This window comes from Galeopterus variegatus, unplaced genomic scaffold, assembly GCF_000696425.1.
Source record: "Galeopterus variegatus unplaced genomic scaffold, G_variegatus-3.0.2 Scaffold5143, whole genome shotgun sequence".
Taxonomy (NCBI): Eukaryota; Metazoa; Chordata; class Mammalia; order Dermoptera; family Cynocephalidae; genus Galeopterus; species Galeopterus variegatus.
Genome location: NW_007731254.1, coordinates 58,799 through 76,509, shown reverse-complemented (window position 1 = coordinate 76,509; position 17,711 = coordinate 58,799). Strand labels below are relative to the sequence as shown.

Below are 17,711 nucleotides of genomic sequence, written 5' to 3'. Positions count from 1 at the left end.
CCGGTACGGGCGCGACACTGAGGGTGGCGATCCGTTGCCGGTCACGAAAAAAGACAAAAAGACAAAAAAAAAAAAAAAAAGATTTGAGGAAAGTCTTCCTGAAAGAGGTGACACACACACAGAATTGATCCTTAACTGGCTTAATGATCAATAACAGTTTTAAGTTACCTCTTCAATGGCTTTTTGTCTTTTGTCTTCCACATCTTTATCTATTCTACACAGAGATAAAGAAGAAAAATAACCATGCCATTACTTCAGCTTATTGAACATTTAAAATAATAACCTTTCAAAGCAATAATTTCCCTTCACTGAAAACTGGCAAATGTGAAGCTCACTTTAAAAGAAAAATTGGCATCTTGTAACATTTAGTAAAATGGCAGTTCTGAAATTCAGCATGTAGCTATTAGGCTTACCTCCCTCTTTTCCATTCAAAGTTTGAATGAAATACTATTTTCTTTTAAGGCTTACAAGATATAATTTTTAAATTACTATTAACATAAGGTAATTTAGTAAACTCTGTCCTTTAATAAACACAAATTAAGAAGGGTTGCATTCAACAGAAATCTAAAAATTGTCCAAATTCTTTCTCTCCAATTATAGCAAGTTTATCATAGCAGTAATTTTAGAATCCACTGTTACTCTGTAATAGAAGAAAAGAAACTATCATTCTTACAGTTCTGAATAAACAGGCAAAAATATTAATTCTGAAATAAAACATCGACAATATAAAATTTTGTCCAAATGAATTATCTTTTTCACTTTGATGCAATATGCAATTACAGAAACATGAATTTCTCGGCTATAAGATTCAACATAAAATGTTGGGTCTCAAGCACAAGGCATACACTTGCCAAAGACTCGGCAGTGAGCTTTGTAGGACCACTTCTTTATTTTGTTCCAGGAAAGAATGCTTGCTTTCCATCAATAAATTGGTAAGATCCTTTTTTACAACAATTTAAAATTATTTTTTCTCAGGAACTTTTCATGTATGTATTTGTTCATGGTTTAACAAAGTTTGTGTGAGTATGTACACATTTCAGAAGTTTAGGTCAAGTGGATTTTTCAGTAAGGAAATTATGAGAAAATAAACTACAATGATAATCCACATATCCCAGCTTGAACAATAGCCATTTTGAAGATAACTCAGTTTTTTTCATTTTATCACGGTCATAACCAGGTCAAAATGACAGAGCATAATAATCTCAGCTTATACTACGTAAGCTCTGGACTATCATTACCTCATTCAGAAACCTTTTGCGGTTTCATCAGAGTACTTCAAGAACCTGAAATATCCAGATGATTGCTGAAGCAGTAAAAACAAACAGCGTGGCCAAATATTGTAGGGCCAGATCATCTAAAAAGCCACATGGGGCAGGGTTTCCTGATCAGTATACCACTGAACACCAGTATGATGCAGCAGGTGTGCCCTGAATGGTGATCTGAGGGGTAAAGGAGGAGAGGAGACCTTCAGGATTGGTCAACTCCTCTGTGGATGAGACTCATTTTTTTACACCAGTATGCCTTATAGTTATCTTTCTATGTGGACAGTAGCATGAAAAGGATGGGAAAAACTAAAGTAGAGAGCTCTGATTAGGTAAGAAGAGATACCAATGCTTGTTCCTAAGGATGAATCAACATGCTCTGTTAAGAGTATACTCACTATCCTTGGTAGAACCATGACCATTCACTGGATTACATTACTAAATTAAATTAGGGTATTTTCCCACTCTTTTCTCCTTTCTTATATCACAAATCTATCTACTGAAATATACCAAGACTCTCTTTATAAACCTGCCCAGATAAAATGTAATTTATTAATAATTATAGAAATGTTGTGTTGCAACTTTGGCCTAATCATATTGTTGACTCTTGAGGGCAGGAATAATATCCCGCACTTGTTCAGTGTTTCTCACAGTGCCTCAATAAATATCTCTTGACTGATAGATATAGTAGTTGAACATGATTCAATATACTGAAGAGATGAGGCAAAATAATAAAGCATACAGTTGTGTGAAACAAAAAAATTAGTCGTCATCTGTGATTCACTTGCTTTCAGATATTCTTTCCACTTTCTCTTTCAAAGGTATTATTTAAATTTGAGTTAAAATCCTTTTATGCTTTATCCCCACTCTACTCCCTTCCTACAACACTTTGGATGGACACTGACTGTGAGTGAATGGTCATCAAGTTACCAAACAAAGAGAGGATGGAGTAGAAAAGCCAGACAAGTATTTGCAAGAACATCCCAACAAAATGCATCTTTGTGTGACTGGATTCTAAAGTCAAAGGGAAAAGAATTGCCCATTGTTTTGGACTGACATTTACCTTAGGACAGAAAATTAAAAGCTGGTCATACCATGTATTTCATTTTTTCAAATACACTGTTAAAAAATCAGACTATAAGACTGATATAAACAAAAGAATCCCTCAAACTATGAAATAATAATACTACCTGACAATTTATAATCAAAAACTAGGTCTTTTCCCCCAAAGAAGTGTATCTTCTTACTACATTAGGCATCATTAAGCAGCACAAGTCTAAGGCATATTATTGTTGCCTTGAAACCATAACACATCAAACAAGTTAAGACTGCTCTGGGTATTCTGCAAAATTCAAGGAAGTGTACTTCAGATCCCCCAAGTGCCCTTTGTCAAAGTTGTAAAAAAGCTCTCTGTTGCTAATGGATATCCTTCCATTTGATGTGTCTTAACTTGTTAAGGGATTTTAGGGTTCCCCAAACATAGATAGCAACTAAACAGCATTTTGCTTTACCCCCACACCATCAAAAAACAAAACAAAACAATTCAATGGCAGAAGCCACAACCATGTAGATAGGCACCAATTTCAAAATGTCCTTCCCTCTACCAAGGGCTGGAGAGGCAGAGCTGTACCATTAAGTAGCAGAAGGAGAAGGTTATCTCTAAAAGAAAAGATTCCTACCCAGATTTGGAACTGTTAGCAAGAGAATCTTTCTGCATGTAGTTCTTTGAACTGACTCATTTAGATAGGAAAAATCTGCATCAAAATTTTTCATCCCTGATATCTTTACATATAAAAATATTCAACATTTAGAATTTCCTATCTCTCTTCACTTGAAATTATGTTACTACACTTAGGTGCAAGAAAGGAAAACTTACCGAGAATGACTTAAGTATAAAGCTTGACGATGAATATCTTCTGGGTCTATTTCTACAGGATTTATTACAGCTAGTTGATCAATAGACCATCTAAATTTCCCTGGAGTCTTAACAAAAGAAAGTGAGCTTATAAGTAAAAGCAAACTAAAATAGTTCATCAAAATGCTAACCAATGTCACCTTGAAAAATAATGTGAATGGTTATAATGTCTAAAAATATTTTAAAGCCCAAATTTTAAAAACTAACTTTACCACTAAATTAAATGGCAGGTGGTAATCAAATCACAGTAAATCAACTGACTTGACTGTATCTCACTTAAAATATCAAAATCTTCTATGTGAGTGATCTTAAAAATTATGTAATGCTAGAAAAACCACAACAGAGTAATAAAGGCATAGAATTTCTAAAATTAGCACTCATCAGTGATACACCACCCACGTAAAAGTAAAAATCTCTTAGTTATCAAAGGTCTTTACATTCACTAGGAATGAACTGAAATTAAAGTCCTAACTACAGAAGTGGCTGCAAAAGCTTATAAAATAGTTGATGCTTAAAATAATAATGAATGGCAACTGATTTTGCCCTTTTGTATTCAACTATCCTATCCAGCTGCCCAAAAGCTTATCCAAATCCTAATCTGTAATTAGGAATATATTCTAGACAAATTCATGCCTAAAAAATACAAGATGTTATACCGTCTAGCTTTGAGGATTAAGTTAGTTCTATTCCATTATTTCATTTTATTAGGACTAAAAGGCAACTAAATTTTAATTCAACTCAGTTAAAAACCATGAGGTCAGAGTAATGAAATGACTCAATATAAACTGCAAAACTGCGTGACTTTTCCTCTAGTACATACCTGCTCATTGATTGTCCAATCTGATATGGAAGTGTAGTAGAAACAGCCACCCAGTTTGCAGGTTTTCTAGGTAACTTACTAGACTGAAAGATCAGACTTCGAAAGAACTTCTCCAGTGTCGCCAATAACAGTAAGAATAAAATAAAGTAATGAAGCCTTCCCTAATGTCCCAAAGAGCACTTTCCCTTCACGTCACCATTGTGCTAATCACTAATTATAGCACATATCACACTGCTTTGCAATTGTTCATTTGGTTGTGTCTATCCCATTAAAGTAAGAGTTGGCTTCTCTTTAATAGCCTGCAAGCTAAATATGGTTTTGAGATTTTTAAATTGTTGAAAAAAACGCAAAAGAATATTAGTATTTCGTGATATGTGAAAATTACATGAGCTTCAAGTTTCAGTGTCAATAAATAAAGTTTTATTAGTACCTAGCCACATTTATTTGTTTACATGTTGCCTATGTTTAAGCATTGGCTGATTTTTGAACACAAGGCAGAAGTGAGTAGTTGTGACAGTGACCAGATGACCTGCAAAACCTAAAAATTTACTGTCTGGCCCCTCACAGAAAAGTTTGCTGACCCCTGCGTTAGAGTATCAACTCCTTGAGGGTTTGTTCCTAATGATCCTAACTTCTTCATGGATTGCAATCCCTGTGCTTAGCACTGTATCTGACACATAGCAACATTCAAATAATGTTTACTAAACAAATGAGAATAGATAATAAGATGACACACACAGCTTCTTCTCTAATATGATATTAGTAGCTATACCATCAACCACAGTATATAGCTACACCTACAATTACAGAAGCTAACATGCTATCTCTTGAATTAAAAAAAAAGCAAAAGCTAACTAAAAATCTTCTAACTAACTTGGTATTAGCCCAAACACTAGATTATAGTGAACATTACAGTTTAAAAAGCACATTGCAACTACATACTTTCCATGATCTATTTCCCTCTTATCTTGTAAAGAAAAATATTTACATTTAAAATTACTGGTAATTATTTACATTGAAAATTACTTGTAAGAACTAGTCAAGAATAACTTACTGGTAATTTTGCTGATTTAAAAACAGAAGGACTGGCAAGAGTTTGTTCGTGGAGATTAGAATAATCACTAGGACTTTCGAAAGGATTTAAAACGGGGATCCTTCCTGGAGTTTCTGGTGTTATTTGCATTTTTGATTCTTTGACATCTCCCATAGCACAAAGAGAAAACTAAAAAGAAAACAGAAGTATGGAAGTTAAAACTATAAATTCCACAGATACTAATTTTGACAATTAAAATGTATTCAGCAAAAACATGTTTCATGAAAAGAATTAACTCCAAACCTAAAGCTCTTGGAGCTGTTATATAGTTTATAAAAAAGCAGCACCTATAGTTAGTTTCTCAAGTGATCCTAGAAACAACCTTGAAAGCGAAAGAGGGAAGGTATTAATGATACCATCTTGCAGAAGAATTAACAGTTCACAGAAGTTAAATGGCTTAGAAGTAGCAGTCAACCAAATATGAACGAGTTCAGCTCTGCCTTCGAGGTAACTAAATGCTACAATGGCACAAAGCCCTTTTCAACTGAAGGACTTACATCTGTCTATGGTTTATTATCTCACTCTGAAGGTTCTTCGGATACCCCAGCACTCCCTATCAAACTGCAGTTGTTATCAAACAACTCTTTGTAGCAAGCAAATAAGAGATGAGGAAGCTTGTGCACGGGCGCCTTTCTTGCACATAGGCCTTAGGGGATCGGAAATTAACCGCCTTTGGTTTGCCTTTCCTCCAACACCCTCTTTTCGCCAATACCCCCAGGATAGAAAGGGAGACTGCATTACTTCCAGTCAAAGGGGTCTACAACTAGAGGAAAAGAAGAGTCTACTTCTACAAGGCCGAAGTGCAGCTGGCTTTCCCGGGTGAAGAGCAGAGGCGGTGTCACCCCCAGCCCTGCGCGATCACTATCCTGGTGCCCCTCTCTTTGGCACCTTCTCCCCGCCTGCTCCCATTCACCAAGGCGAGCAGGCAGGCAGGTCGGAGCCGTGAAAGATGAGCTCTCCAATTCGAGACAGGAGGAAAGGCCAGAGACTACGAAGAACGTACCTACTGCAGTGTGTAAAAAGGAGGCCCCGATACCGACTCCAGGGCGCTCCCGGGGGGCCAGGCCAGCTCCCACGACAGACACAGACTCTTTAACTCCCCGCTTCCGCGCTGCCTTAGGCCAACCATGGCACGGGCCTCGTATGCGACTGGCCAATCGCATCGCGCCGCTGTCCGCGAACCAGCCAATCGCACGGGGGCCGCGTAGTAAATTCGAATGGCAACTCCTGGCTCCAGGTTCCGCGCAGAGTAAGGCGGATCCAAATTCAAATCAACGCAGCCTCACGCTGGCGGCGAGCGCGCGGGGCGGGGCCTGGCCGGCGTGAGCGTGGACGCGCGGCGTGACTGCCCGGGAGAAAGGAAGGCGCTGCAGTTCCGCGTCAGACCCTTCGCCCGCTTCCCTCGCTCTCCACCATGGCGAGTAGTAGCGGCGCCGGGGCGGCGAATCTGAACGCGGTGCGGGAGACCATGGACGGTGAGTGCTCGTTGCGCAACCTTTACCTTGCCTCCGCCTCCCAGAGCCAAGGGCCCCGGGCGGGGGTGAGCGTGGGGAAGACTTTAGGTCCCCTTCCAGCCCCGAGCGGCATCCTTGAAGATCTTCGCAAGGCACCCGTCAGGGCCGCCGGGCCGGTGGCTTCGTCTGTTCGCTCCTGCGTACTTTGTCGCTTGCGCGGCGTTCCAGCCCCCACGTCCGCCCGTTGCGCTTCCCGTCCCTCTCGCGTCGATCGAGTGCCGCGCCCCGACCGCGCGCCCACCGCCCCCTGTCCTCCGCTGACGGCCCCGCGCGCGTCCGTGCGGAGCGCTTCGGAAGCCCCCAGCCTGCGGACGGGGGCCGTGTGTGTTTGGTCACCAATGTGTCCCTTGCCCCTGGCACTTAGCAAGCGCTTGCCAAATATCCGGCCAGTGAACAAGTCTCCATGAGAATCACCCCAGGCGTGTCTTGAAGCGGGTGACGCCAGTGTCTGGGTGCTGTGGGCATCGTTTGTTTTCGCGCCCCAAGGCACGTGGACGTAGAGCCAACACAAGCGTAGTAGGAGACGGAATAAGTGTCTTGGAATTATTCTGTCTTGACCCTCTGTTACCCCTCTGGCGGGACTGGACATTTTGAGCCTGTTTCTTTTGTCCTGTAAAATAAAACCCTACCTCCCAGGATTATTGTGAATGTGTAAGACAGACAACCAAGTGAAGGCATATCAAAGGTGATCGATTATTTTTTGTGTTATAGGAGATGTCATCCCACTTTTGGAATCCTTCCTTTTGTCTTCATTTTACTCACATCCACCTATATGAGCGTTTGCTGGACGTTAAATATTACGGTTTGCAGTCTGCTTCAACATTTTTGGGGGGGATACCCACACTCTAATTCTCACCAGTTAGTGTCAACTTCCCTGCTGTAAATCTGTCTCCTTCCCTGTAGACTCCACTTCTTATGTAGCCCTTCTAAATGCGGGCTTCTGGCTTTTTCTGCACTGGCTGCTGTTTTCCTTTTCAAAGTATTGCTTATACTAATAGAGGCTTTGCTTCTAATTTTTTACTTATCCAGTATTTACTTTGCTGTTTTTCTGATTATTTTACTCTTAACACCATAACCAGCCTATTTTTCCATCCTTGTTGTATCATAGCTGATTAGTTTTATTTTGTAAGTGTATTTATGTACAGAAGTTTATGTGTATAGTGTTTTCTGTTTTTCCTTGGAAGTCACTTTTTTGAACAGGATGGGGAGTTTGAGGCCTCACTTCCAGCTAATTTTCTTAAGTTAGCTGTGCTTAGGTTCCTTTTTTATATCCATCGGATCCCCACTTGAATAGAAAACTCACATTTTATCTCTGGTGGAGCTACTGATGTACAAATGAAAACTGATAGTTTGTGTTGGTTGTATTATCAAGACGTTTTCTGAGAGAACTCAGTGTAAAATGAAGATTATAAGGAGTGTAAGAACATGACAGAGTGAGGACCAGAGATTTTTGTAAAACAAAAATTGGAGGAGAGAATGTGTGGGGTTTCATTGTATTTAGATTAATCCATGAGAGCCAACATTGAATTTTCAAAACTTTTTGAGTTCCATTTCTTCCCTTAGTGGCAGCATATGTCTGCCCTCCTTCAAAATCTAGTATATTTTCCTCATCCTCTTCCCCCCTTCCTTCAGTATTAGAGTCAACTAACAATGATTTAAACTGTTCAACTACCTTTTCAGCTACCCCCCCTTCCTGCAATGTACTTATTTTGCTTCTTTTGCTTTTCATTGTTTTTAAATTTTAGATACTCTCTTTTGATAGCTTCATACATTAGTTTTTATTTTCTTATATTCTAAAATTTTTCTTATACCTCTGATTTTAATTTTACTACTAATAGTTAACGTTTTTGACCTGATATCTTACCAGAGACTGCAGGGTAGTTGTACTTTATATATCAGGTAGTAGGCTTAAGAAATGCATTATAGAGAAAAGAGTTAAGAGAGACCACAGTGTATTGATTCCACATGAATAACACTGCAAAGCAGTGTTAGCGAAACAAATGGATGGTCCATGCTACTACCATAAATCCAGTTGCTCCTTCAAGAAACAACCTGGGAGTTATTCTCGCTTTCTTCCCCCCACCCCCACTGTCACCTCCTATTCTTCATAAGCCCTTTCAATTCTTATCTCAGATTTAACCACTTAATCTCTCTTGTCCATGCCGCCCACCAGTCTTTCACCAAAATTGCAATAACATAACTGGACTTCCTCACCACATGTGCCCTGCCTTTTTTCAAGATCCATTCCATATTCAGCCAAAGTCTTCAAAATGCAAATTTGATCTTCTTACACTCTCATTTTGTATCTTCCAATAGCTTCATTCACCTCCTTAATTACATTGCATTTACACTAATCCTTCAGGTCTGTGAATTTACCAAGTTCTCGCCCATGTAGGAGCAATTGCACAAGGTGTTTTCTTTTCTCTCACTCTACCCTTCCTCCTGCCTCTGTATTAATCTGGTCGATTTTTACTCACCCTTGAAGTTTAAGCTTAATAGTCATTTCTTCAGACAAGTCTTTGCTAAACACTGTGTCCTTCCAAGCTTGGTAAGATGCCCTTGTAATTTGTTTCAGAATTATGCTATTCTTTTCCCTTATTTTATGTTTTAACTGTAATCAGTTATTTTAATATTTCTGTCTTCGCCTAGACTGCAGTGTCTATGAGGACTGGGACCATAACTGTGTCATTCACAACTATATTTCCAGCAATAGCATAATAGACACAAAGTACATATAGATACAAATTGAACAGTAGGCACTAAGGAAATAGTTATTGATTACAGACAGTTTGTGAAAATAGAAAGTAAAGATCAGTGTCAATTTAAAAAGAGTGATTAAAGGAAGAAATACTAGAAGTGAGATGGACCCAAAAGGTAGCATGGGGGAAGGGAGGAGAAAAAGCAGAGAAGGAAAGCATGAACAAAGGCATGAAGTCAGGAAAAAGCATAGCATTTATAGGTAGGGGTCTGCCATGAAGAGAACAACTGGGGAGAGAGGAGAGAATCAACTGAAAATCTGTTAGAAGCAAGTTAAAGAAAATGAAGATTTAAGGAAAGCATGAACAAAGGCATGAAGTCAGGAAAAAGCATAGCATTTATAGGTAGGGGTCTACCATGAAGAGAACAACTGGGGAGAGAGGAGAGAATCAACTGAAAATCTGTTAGAAGCAAGTTAAAGAAAATGAAGATTTAATGGTACAGATCAAGCACTTGCTGAAACTTTTTGCTCCAAGCATATAAAAATGATAGGAAATAATAAGAAAATGTAATTATTGGCATGCCATGTTAAAAACAAGAAAGGGAAGTCTCCATTGATTAAAAAGAAAGAGGTTTCCTTCAAAAGAAAGGAGCAGATGGGAACCACAGCAGGGATTGGGAATAGAACCTTACAAAGCATGCTGCCCTGCCTGAGTGAAGCTGGGAGTCAGAAATGTGCCATCTGCCAGGGCCAGTGGTTGAGAAGTATCATCCATGTGTTGTCTAGGTCTGGAGCCAAGATGCTTCTTCTATAGGGCCTGATCTGGAGGGCTGAGGCCAGGGTAGTCTAAAACTGTGTCACCAATCCAGGACATACAAAAGAAATCTATGGAAGATGAGTTTTCAGCCAAGAATCACAAATCATCTAAGGTAGATGAAAAACAAAAAACAGGTAACATGGAAAATGAGAGAGAGAGAAAGAAAGAGCTAACCCTTTTATTGAGCACTACCATATGCCAAGCACCATCTTAAGTGTATCCTTTAATCCTCATACCAATCCTATACAATAAGTACTATTATTATCTCCATTTTATATGATGATGAAATAAAGGCCCACAGTAACTTACCTAGTAAGTAATAAAGCTAGAATGAACCCAGGTAGTTCTGGGTTCTGGCTCTAGAGATCACACTCCTAACCACTCTCTCTTGCTGCTTGCTTATACTTCAAGAAATAGAGATAATAATAGAACCATCTCAAAAATAGTTGAAACATAGTCTTAGATAAAGGCAAGAACAATAGCCACGAAATAAGTGGTTTATAATGCTTGTTTATATTCAGCACTCAGGATCGCGCTGTGTCCCGACATGGGTGCTCCATTCCCGCCGCCATTTTCCCTCAGCCCTAGAAATCTTAAAATACATTTGTTGGAATAAATTCGGGAGATAACTTGAATAACAGGCTGGATACAGCTGAAGAGCAAAGTATTAGTATATTGAAATATCAAAACCGAAGACATGAAAATGGGAAGGGCTGTCAGCCTCCAGCCAAGATGGAGTAACAGGAACCAGGATTACCTTCTTACATGAAACAACCAACAAAACCCAGGTGAAACGTACAGAACAATGGTTTTCAGGACACTGGACATCAGGTATCAAAAGACAGTGATCTCTAAGAGATAGGAAACAAATGAAGTGATCACTATGGTTGCCCCAACTCATTGCTCTTAAAGTATGTCCAGGCCTCAGTGCATCGGGGGGAACCAAGTGGACACCCTGAGATGAGCAGAAGGACCATAAGAAACCAGGGAGACCAGGCAGGTAGAGTTTGCAGGATGGAGTGCCTGAGAGGAGAGCGCTGCACAGAGAGAATTCTTGTGATCTGTAGAAGAGTCCCCTTTGAATGTTCAACAGGGTATTGATTAGCATGTGTGTGAAAAAAGTACCAAGAAAGCTGGAGAAAGAATCATCCAAAAGGATTAGAGGGAACAGTACATCATGCTCACACAGGGCTGAGGACAGTGCCTGTATCTGTCAGCCAGAATGGAAAACTTCATAATTCACAAGACGTTGGGTAGAGTACTTAGAAGAGTCTTGCCTCGGTAATGGGGAATAATTAGCCATACACTATCAGGGCTCTGGTTCTGTCTAACAAATCTGAAAAGACCAGAAAGGATCAAACTATTTCTAGATAATTGATCTCATTACAAAGCTCAAAAATATTTATAGAAATTAAAAAATATTCAGCACCCAACAAAGTAAAATACATAATGTCTGTCATCCAGAGATAACCAAGTTATATACAAAGCAGGAAAATATGACCCAGGGTGAAGAGAAAAATTCACTCATTAAAATAGACCCCCAAAATGACACAGATATTAGAGTTAGTAGACAAGGGCATTAGAACTATATTCCATAAGTTTAAAAGTTTAATAGAGGCCTGAAAGACATGCCTCTATTAAAAGACTCAAATTGAACTTTTAGAAATGAAAATGAATGTCTGATATGTATAGGTAGGAAGGGCCCATCTTATGAACATCATGAGTACTCTTTAAGAGTTTTCAGAAGGACTTAGACTTAAATAAATGGGTGACTGAATATTGTTAACTTCCCAAAATAGTACGTAGTTTTCATTCAATTCAAATTAGAATCCAAAGGCTGGCCAGTTAGCTCAGTTGGTTAGAGCACAGTGTTACAGCACCAAGGTCAAGGGTTCAGATCAGCCGTCAAAAGCAAACAAAAACAAATTAGAGTCCAAGTGGAACTTGTTTTTGGAATTGATGAAAAATTTTAAGTTCCTCCAGAGAATAAAAAGTCTTGTATAATGAAAGGTGACAAAGGAATCGTTAACCTACTACATGCAATATAAAGTTAGTAATTAAAATGTGGCTCTGATGCAAGATAGACATACAACATATCTAGGTATATGGGAATTTGTTATGTGATAAAACTGGCATTTCAATTGAGTGGTGAAAGGATAGATCATTTAATAAATTGTATTGGGGCAACTGGCTTATTTCTGGGAGGAGAAGTTAGATCCCATCTTTCACCCAAATGATTACTCTGTCAAATTGTTACAAAAGTTTCTGAACACTCTTTTAAAGCCTTATATATATTACTGACCAAACAGTTCTACTTCCAGAAATTTATTCTAACGAAATAAAATTTAGTATGTACATATACTTGTCACAATATTATTATTAGTTAATGGGGGAAACGAGAGCAATCTAACTCTTAAAATAGTAGAGTGGTGTTAAGTAATATATGGTGTTTCCATAAAATGGAATGTTATACAAGTAATTAAATTGCATTAAAAATAGGAAGATGTTCAGGATAATCCTGATTATGGTGGATAAATATTAGATAGATATTACATGACTGGTAGAATATACACCAAGAGGTAAAAGGCAGTTATGGGAAGGGAGGTTGTAAGTTAATTTTTAAATTTCTAAAACTAAGTAAGGGCAAGACAATACTACATGCTGATTTCCAAATCCTGGGGTGCTATCATGCTAATTCCTTAGTATTGTTTAGTGATATATGAATTAGGGGCTGGCCAGTTAGCCTAGTTGTTTAGGGCGCAGCCTTGTAATACCAAGGTCACAGGTTCACATCCCCATACTTACCAACTACAAAAAAAAAGTACTATGTGCAATTTTAAAATGTTGCAAGCTTCTTTTTTTTTTTAAGTTTTTATATATATATATATATATATATATATATATATATATATCTTTTTTCAGTTCTGCTTGAGCTTTCACGAATTTTGAATACTGGCTTAGATATGGAAACCCTACAAAAAAAAAGTACTATGTGCATATTTTAAAATGTTGCAAGCTTCTTTTTTTTTAAGTTTTTATATATATATATATATATATCTTTTTTCAGTTCTGCTTGAGATTTCACGAATTTTGAATACTGGCTTAGATATGGAAACCCTGTCTATTTGTGTACGGCTTTGTGAACAAGGAATTAACCCAGAAGCTTTATCATCGGTTATTAAGGAGCTTCGCAAGGCTACTGAAGCACTAAAGGTTAGAGGTTCATATATTAGTTCATTCTGAATAAAGATGCTTTTGTTTAGAAAATGATTAATGATGACGTTATGTGAAAAATCCTAGTTAAAGAAAGTTAAACTAACTTCCAGCACCACTAGGAGAAATTTCGAAGACCAGGAGCTTAGTAGCATATGTTCAGACTACAAAAATTACTGCTATCACAGACCATGTTATTGTTTCCCAGGAGTCTCTATTTTTAGGAATTTACTGTGTGGTGGGTGGAATTGTGCCCACTGCAAAAACGATATGTTCAGATTCTAACCCGTGGTACTGATGAATATGACCTTATTTGGAAATATAGTTGACCCTTGAATGACAGGTTTGAACTACGCAGATCCACTTATATGCAGACTTTTTCAATAAATACATTGGAAAATTTTTGGTTGAATGCTTCACACACCTAACCAGTTAAGTAGCCTACTTAACGACAGGCTGTTAGTATTAAGTTGTACAGGGGAGTCAAAAGTTGTACGTAGATTGTTCAGGGGTCAACTGTAATGTCTTTGCTGATGTAATCAAATTAAGATGTGGTCATACTGGATTAGGGTAGATTCTAATCCAATGATTGGTATCCTTATAAGATAAGGGAAATTTGGACACGGATATACAAGAGACAGTACCATGTGAAGATATAGACACAGGAGAATGCCATGTAAAGATGGAGGCAGAGATTAGAGTGATGCATCTATAAGCCAAGGGAAGCCAAGGATTGTTGGCAACCACCAGAAGCTAGAAAGAAGCAAGGAAGGATTCTCTTCTAGAACCTTCAGAGAGAGCATTGCCCAGTTGACACCTTAATTTTGGACTAGTGGCCTCCAGAACTGTGAAAAATAAATTTCTGTTGTCTGAAGTCACCCAGTTTGTGGTACTTTGTTATGGCAGCCCTAGAAATCTAATACAGGTTTTAGTACTAGGAAGTGGGGTGCTGCTGTAACAAATACTTAAAAATGAGGAAGTGTCTTAGGAATTAAGTAATGGATAAAATTGGAAGATTTTTAGTGTTTGATAGAAAAAGCCTAGATGGCCTTGAAGAGACTGTTCGTAGAACTGTGAATATTAAAAGGCAATTCTGGCAAGGGCTCATAAGGAAGAGAGGAGAGCTGTAGAGAAAGCTTTTGTTGTTTCAAAAAGTACATATGTCATCAGGACAGAATGTTGCTAGAAATACAAACGTTAAGAGCACTTCTGGTAAGGTCACAGACAGAAATGAGGAACACTTATTGGACACTAGGAGAAAGGTGATCCTTGTTATTAAGTGACAGAACTTGGCTGAATTATGTTCTGCCATGTTGGAAGGAAAATAGAACGTGTAAGTGATGGACTTGGATATTTAGCTGAGGAAATTTCCAAACAAAGGATGGAAGTTGCAGCCTGATTACTCCTTGTTACTTTTAATAAAATGTGAGAGGAAGAAGTTGAGAAAGGAACTGCTAAGAGAAAAGGATCAGCACTTGATGATTTGGAAAGTTCTCAGTCTATCTGGATGGCATGCTCTGGAGACAGGGCCAAGACTGTGGCTGGACAACCTTTCTGTGATGAAGTTGTGTGTGTAGAACCAGTCAACCATCTCAGGATAAACACTGCCAGCTTGGACTGAGAGGGACAGGGTGAAATGAAGGAAGCTGTCAGACTACTGGTATTCTACAGGCAGGAAAGTGGCTGATAGAGCTGCTCAGCTTTGACTCCTAGAGTGGCTTAGAGACCAGGGGGCTGCTGCTCCCATTATGAGCCCAGAGGGCCACGTTTTAATTACTAAGATTGGGAACAGGAAAAGTATCCTGTGTTCCCTCTCTTGTTTGCATGCACTCTGATTTAAAAATCTCCATTGATTTTATTTCCATGTTTACATAGCAGTAACTCACCATGAATACTCAAACTTCAAGTTAGTGCATCTTAAAACTTGTCCAACAACAAAGTACTTCTCTTTTTTTAAAATTTCTTATGAAAATTGAACTTCATAAAACATGTAACTTACCCATCTTTCCCCATGAATACTCAAACTTCAAGTTAGTGCATCTTAAAACTTGTCCAACAACAAAGTACTTCTATTTTTTTAAAATTTCTTATGAAAATTGAACTTCATAAAACATGTAACTTACCCATCTTCCTGTTTATGTTATTTTCCAGTATGTTCCAATGTTTTAGGGGTTTTTTGGGCTTTTGAAAACCTTTTGGATTTTTAAATCCAACACAAAAAGGTAAACTAAACACATTTAAAGAGCAAAAATTATGAAGAAATATTCATACAACTATCAGTGCCAGCACCCTAGAAGTCCCCTTGCGCCTTACTCCTCAGTCACTAACTCTCCCTTCTGTTCTCCCCTCCAGTAACTATTATTTCTAGTAGATTCTTTCTTTAAACTGTTTTGCTAACTGCACATGGATCTCTAAACAATGCAGTGTAACTTTGTAAAATTTTTGACTCTGTGTGTGCTCTTTTGTTTAACATTATGTCTGTGATGTTCATTTATTTTGTGTGTAGCTATAATGCATTCTTTTTCACTGTAATATCATGTCTCATTGTACAAATATACTACAGCTTATTTATCCTTTCTATTGTGAGTGGATGTTAGGTTATTCCATTGTGGGGCTTTCACAAATAATGCTGCTTTGAGAATTGTCCATGTCTCTCGATGCATATATACATGTAGTTCTGTTAGGTGTGTATCTAGAAGTAAAATTGCTGGGTCTTAGGTTATGTGTGTCTTCAACTTGAGTAGATAATGACAATGTCAAACTTTTAAAAAATAGTTGTATTGATTTTTATTCCCACCAGCAGTATGTGAGTTTCCCTTGTTCCATATCTTTGCCATGCTTATTATTGTGAATCTTTTTAGTCATTCTAGAGTGTTGTATGTATGGGTTTCTCATTTGGTATTATTTGCATTTCTCTGAGTACCAATGAGGTTAGATGCATTTTTACATGTTTTTTGGCCATCATCTTTTGTGAGGTATCTTTTCAAGTCACTTGCCCATTTTTCTGGGTTGTCTTTTCTTTTTGATTGGTAGTCCTTTTTTAAATATTGTGGATATGAATTTTTTGTCAGGTGTACATGTAAGGTTTCTAATTTTTTTAAGAATTATAAAAACTGAAATTTTCTATTTCTTTTTTAACTCACACCTATGGCTTTCGTACAGCAGAAAGAAAAATAACTGAATAATATAATAAGAATAGCTGTTATTTATATGAGTACTTTACTTGTTCTAGTCCCTATGCTCTAATAACACTTGCATTATTTCATCTGTAGTCACAGTAGTGATATGTGACTACTACTATGTATGTAACTACTACTACTATTAGCAGTTCACTGCTAAGTCAACTGAAGCTTATTGTGACTGACTAATTTGTCCCAAGAGCTTACAGTTAAGTGGTTGAGCTGGGATTTAAACTTGGGCTGTCTGACTTCAGAGTTGTTTACTTAACTACTAAGTTTCCTTCTACAATAAAATCTAAAGAATACCTGAGCCAGCTATTTAGAAAGGGATGAAATGGTTATTGGAAGCGAAACTGTTCTTGGGTTGTAGCATGGGAATATTTCCTGGCTTAATATTCTCATAACTCTGTAGATAAAAGAAAAAGAAGTATTATAGTCTTTCATCAATATGTTTCTGAAATTCTATTATAAGAAGATTTGTTTAATACATATCTTTCACTGCTGCAAGAATTTTTGTTTTATTATGCTTGAGTTTGAAAGAGAATAGAATAGGGAGAGATTTTTGTAGTGTACTGCAGTTTGAGTGCTATAAAGGAACCAGAGTCAAACCTAACTGGAGTAGGTGACTGACACGAGCGTTTTGGCATAGTATTTTCTTAGGCAAAATGCAACCCCAGGTGTGAGGATAGGAGGTTCAGAAATACCTATTTTAATATGGCTTTTTCGGCTTTGAGCATACTGGTTATTCTTCATCCAGTGGACCACAGTGAGATGTGAGAGGCAAAAATCAATAATTAAGATTTAACAAAATTAGAAAGTGTAGATCAGTCTCTGTCACACACAAACCCTCTTAAAATGCATTCTCTCATAATCTAAAACCAGTGTACCAGCATCTCATTAAAAGTAGGAGGGGAGGAGATCCTGAAAAGTCTCTAGCAAAGAACAAATGTGAACTAGAACTTTTTCTTGTTCTCTTTAAAATAATTTATGTAATCTGTGTATTTTTATTCTTTTTTTTTTTCCAGAAGGTAACCGGTAAAGGGGATCTTAACCCTTGACTTGGTGTTGTTAGCACCTTGCTCTCCCAAGTGAGCTAACTGACCATCCCTAAATAGGGATCTGTTTGAGTCCGTTTTGTGTTGCTATAACAGAATTACCTGAGACTGGGTAATTTATAAAGAAGAGAGGTTTGTTTGGCTT

General features: G+C 37.9%; 2 protein-coding genes across 6 annotated transcripts in view; one reads left to right on the top strand and one right to left on the bottom strand.

The window, feature by feature from the left end:
- The window catches only part of BORA (bora, aurora kinase A activator), a 27,715-nt gene extending 21,538 nt beyond the window's left edge, over window positions 1–6,177 (bottom strand). For 2 of the 5 annotated variants that reach the window (XM_008588990.1, XM_008588991.1), the window contains exons 1-4: window positions 6,094–6,177; window positions 5,052–5,219; window positions 3,139–3,245; window positions 169–214 (exon numbers count right to left, since the gene is read on the bottom strand). In XM_008588990.1, coding sequence (XP_008587212.1) covers window positions 169–214; window positions 3,139–3,245; window positions 5,052–5,204 — 306 coding nt within the window. In that variant the 5' untranslated portion in view covers window positions 5,205–5,219; window positions 6,094–6,177. Of the gene's footprint in view, window positions 1–168; window positions 215–3,138; window positions 3,246–5,051; window positions 5,220–6,093 lie in introns of those variants that run through there. The other 3 variants (XM_008588993.1, XM_008588994.1, XM_008588992.1) reach the window with 2 other exon arrangements.
- Window positions 6,178–6,491: 314 nt separating this feature from the next.
- MZT1 (mitotic spindle organizing protein 1) overlaps window positions 6,492–17,711 on the top strand; it is a 15,295-nt gene continuing 4,075 nt past the window's right edge. Inside the window, exons 1-2 of the mRNA XM_008588989.1 lie at window positions 6,492–6,565; window positions 13,187–13,332. Coding sequence (XP_008587211.1) covers window positions 6,505–6,565; window positions 13,187–13,332 — 207 coding nt within the window. The 5' untranslated portion in view covers window positions 6,492–6,504. The remainder of the gene's footprint in view (window positions 6,566–13,186; window positions 13,333–17,711) is intronic.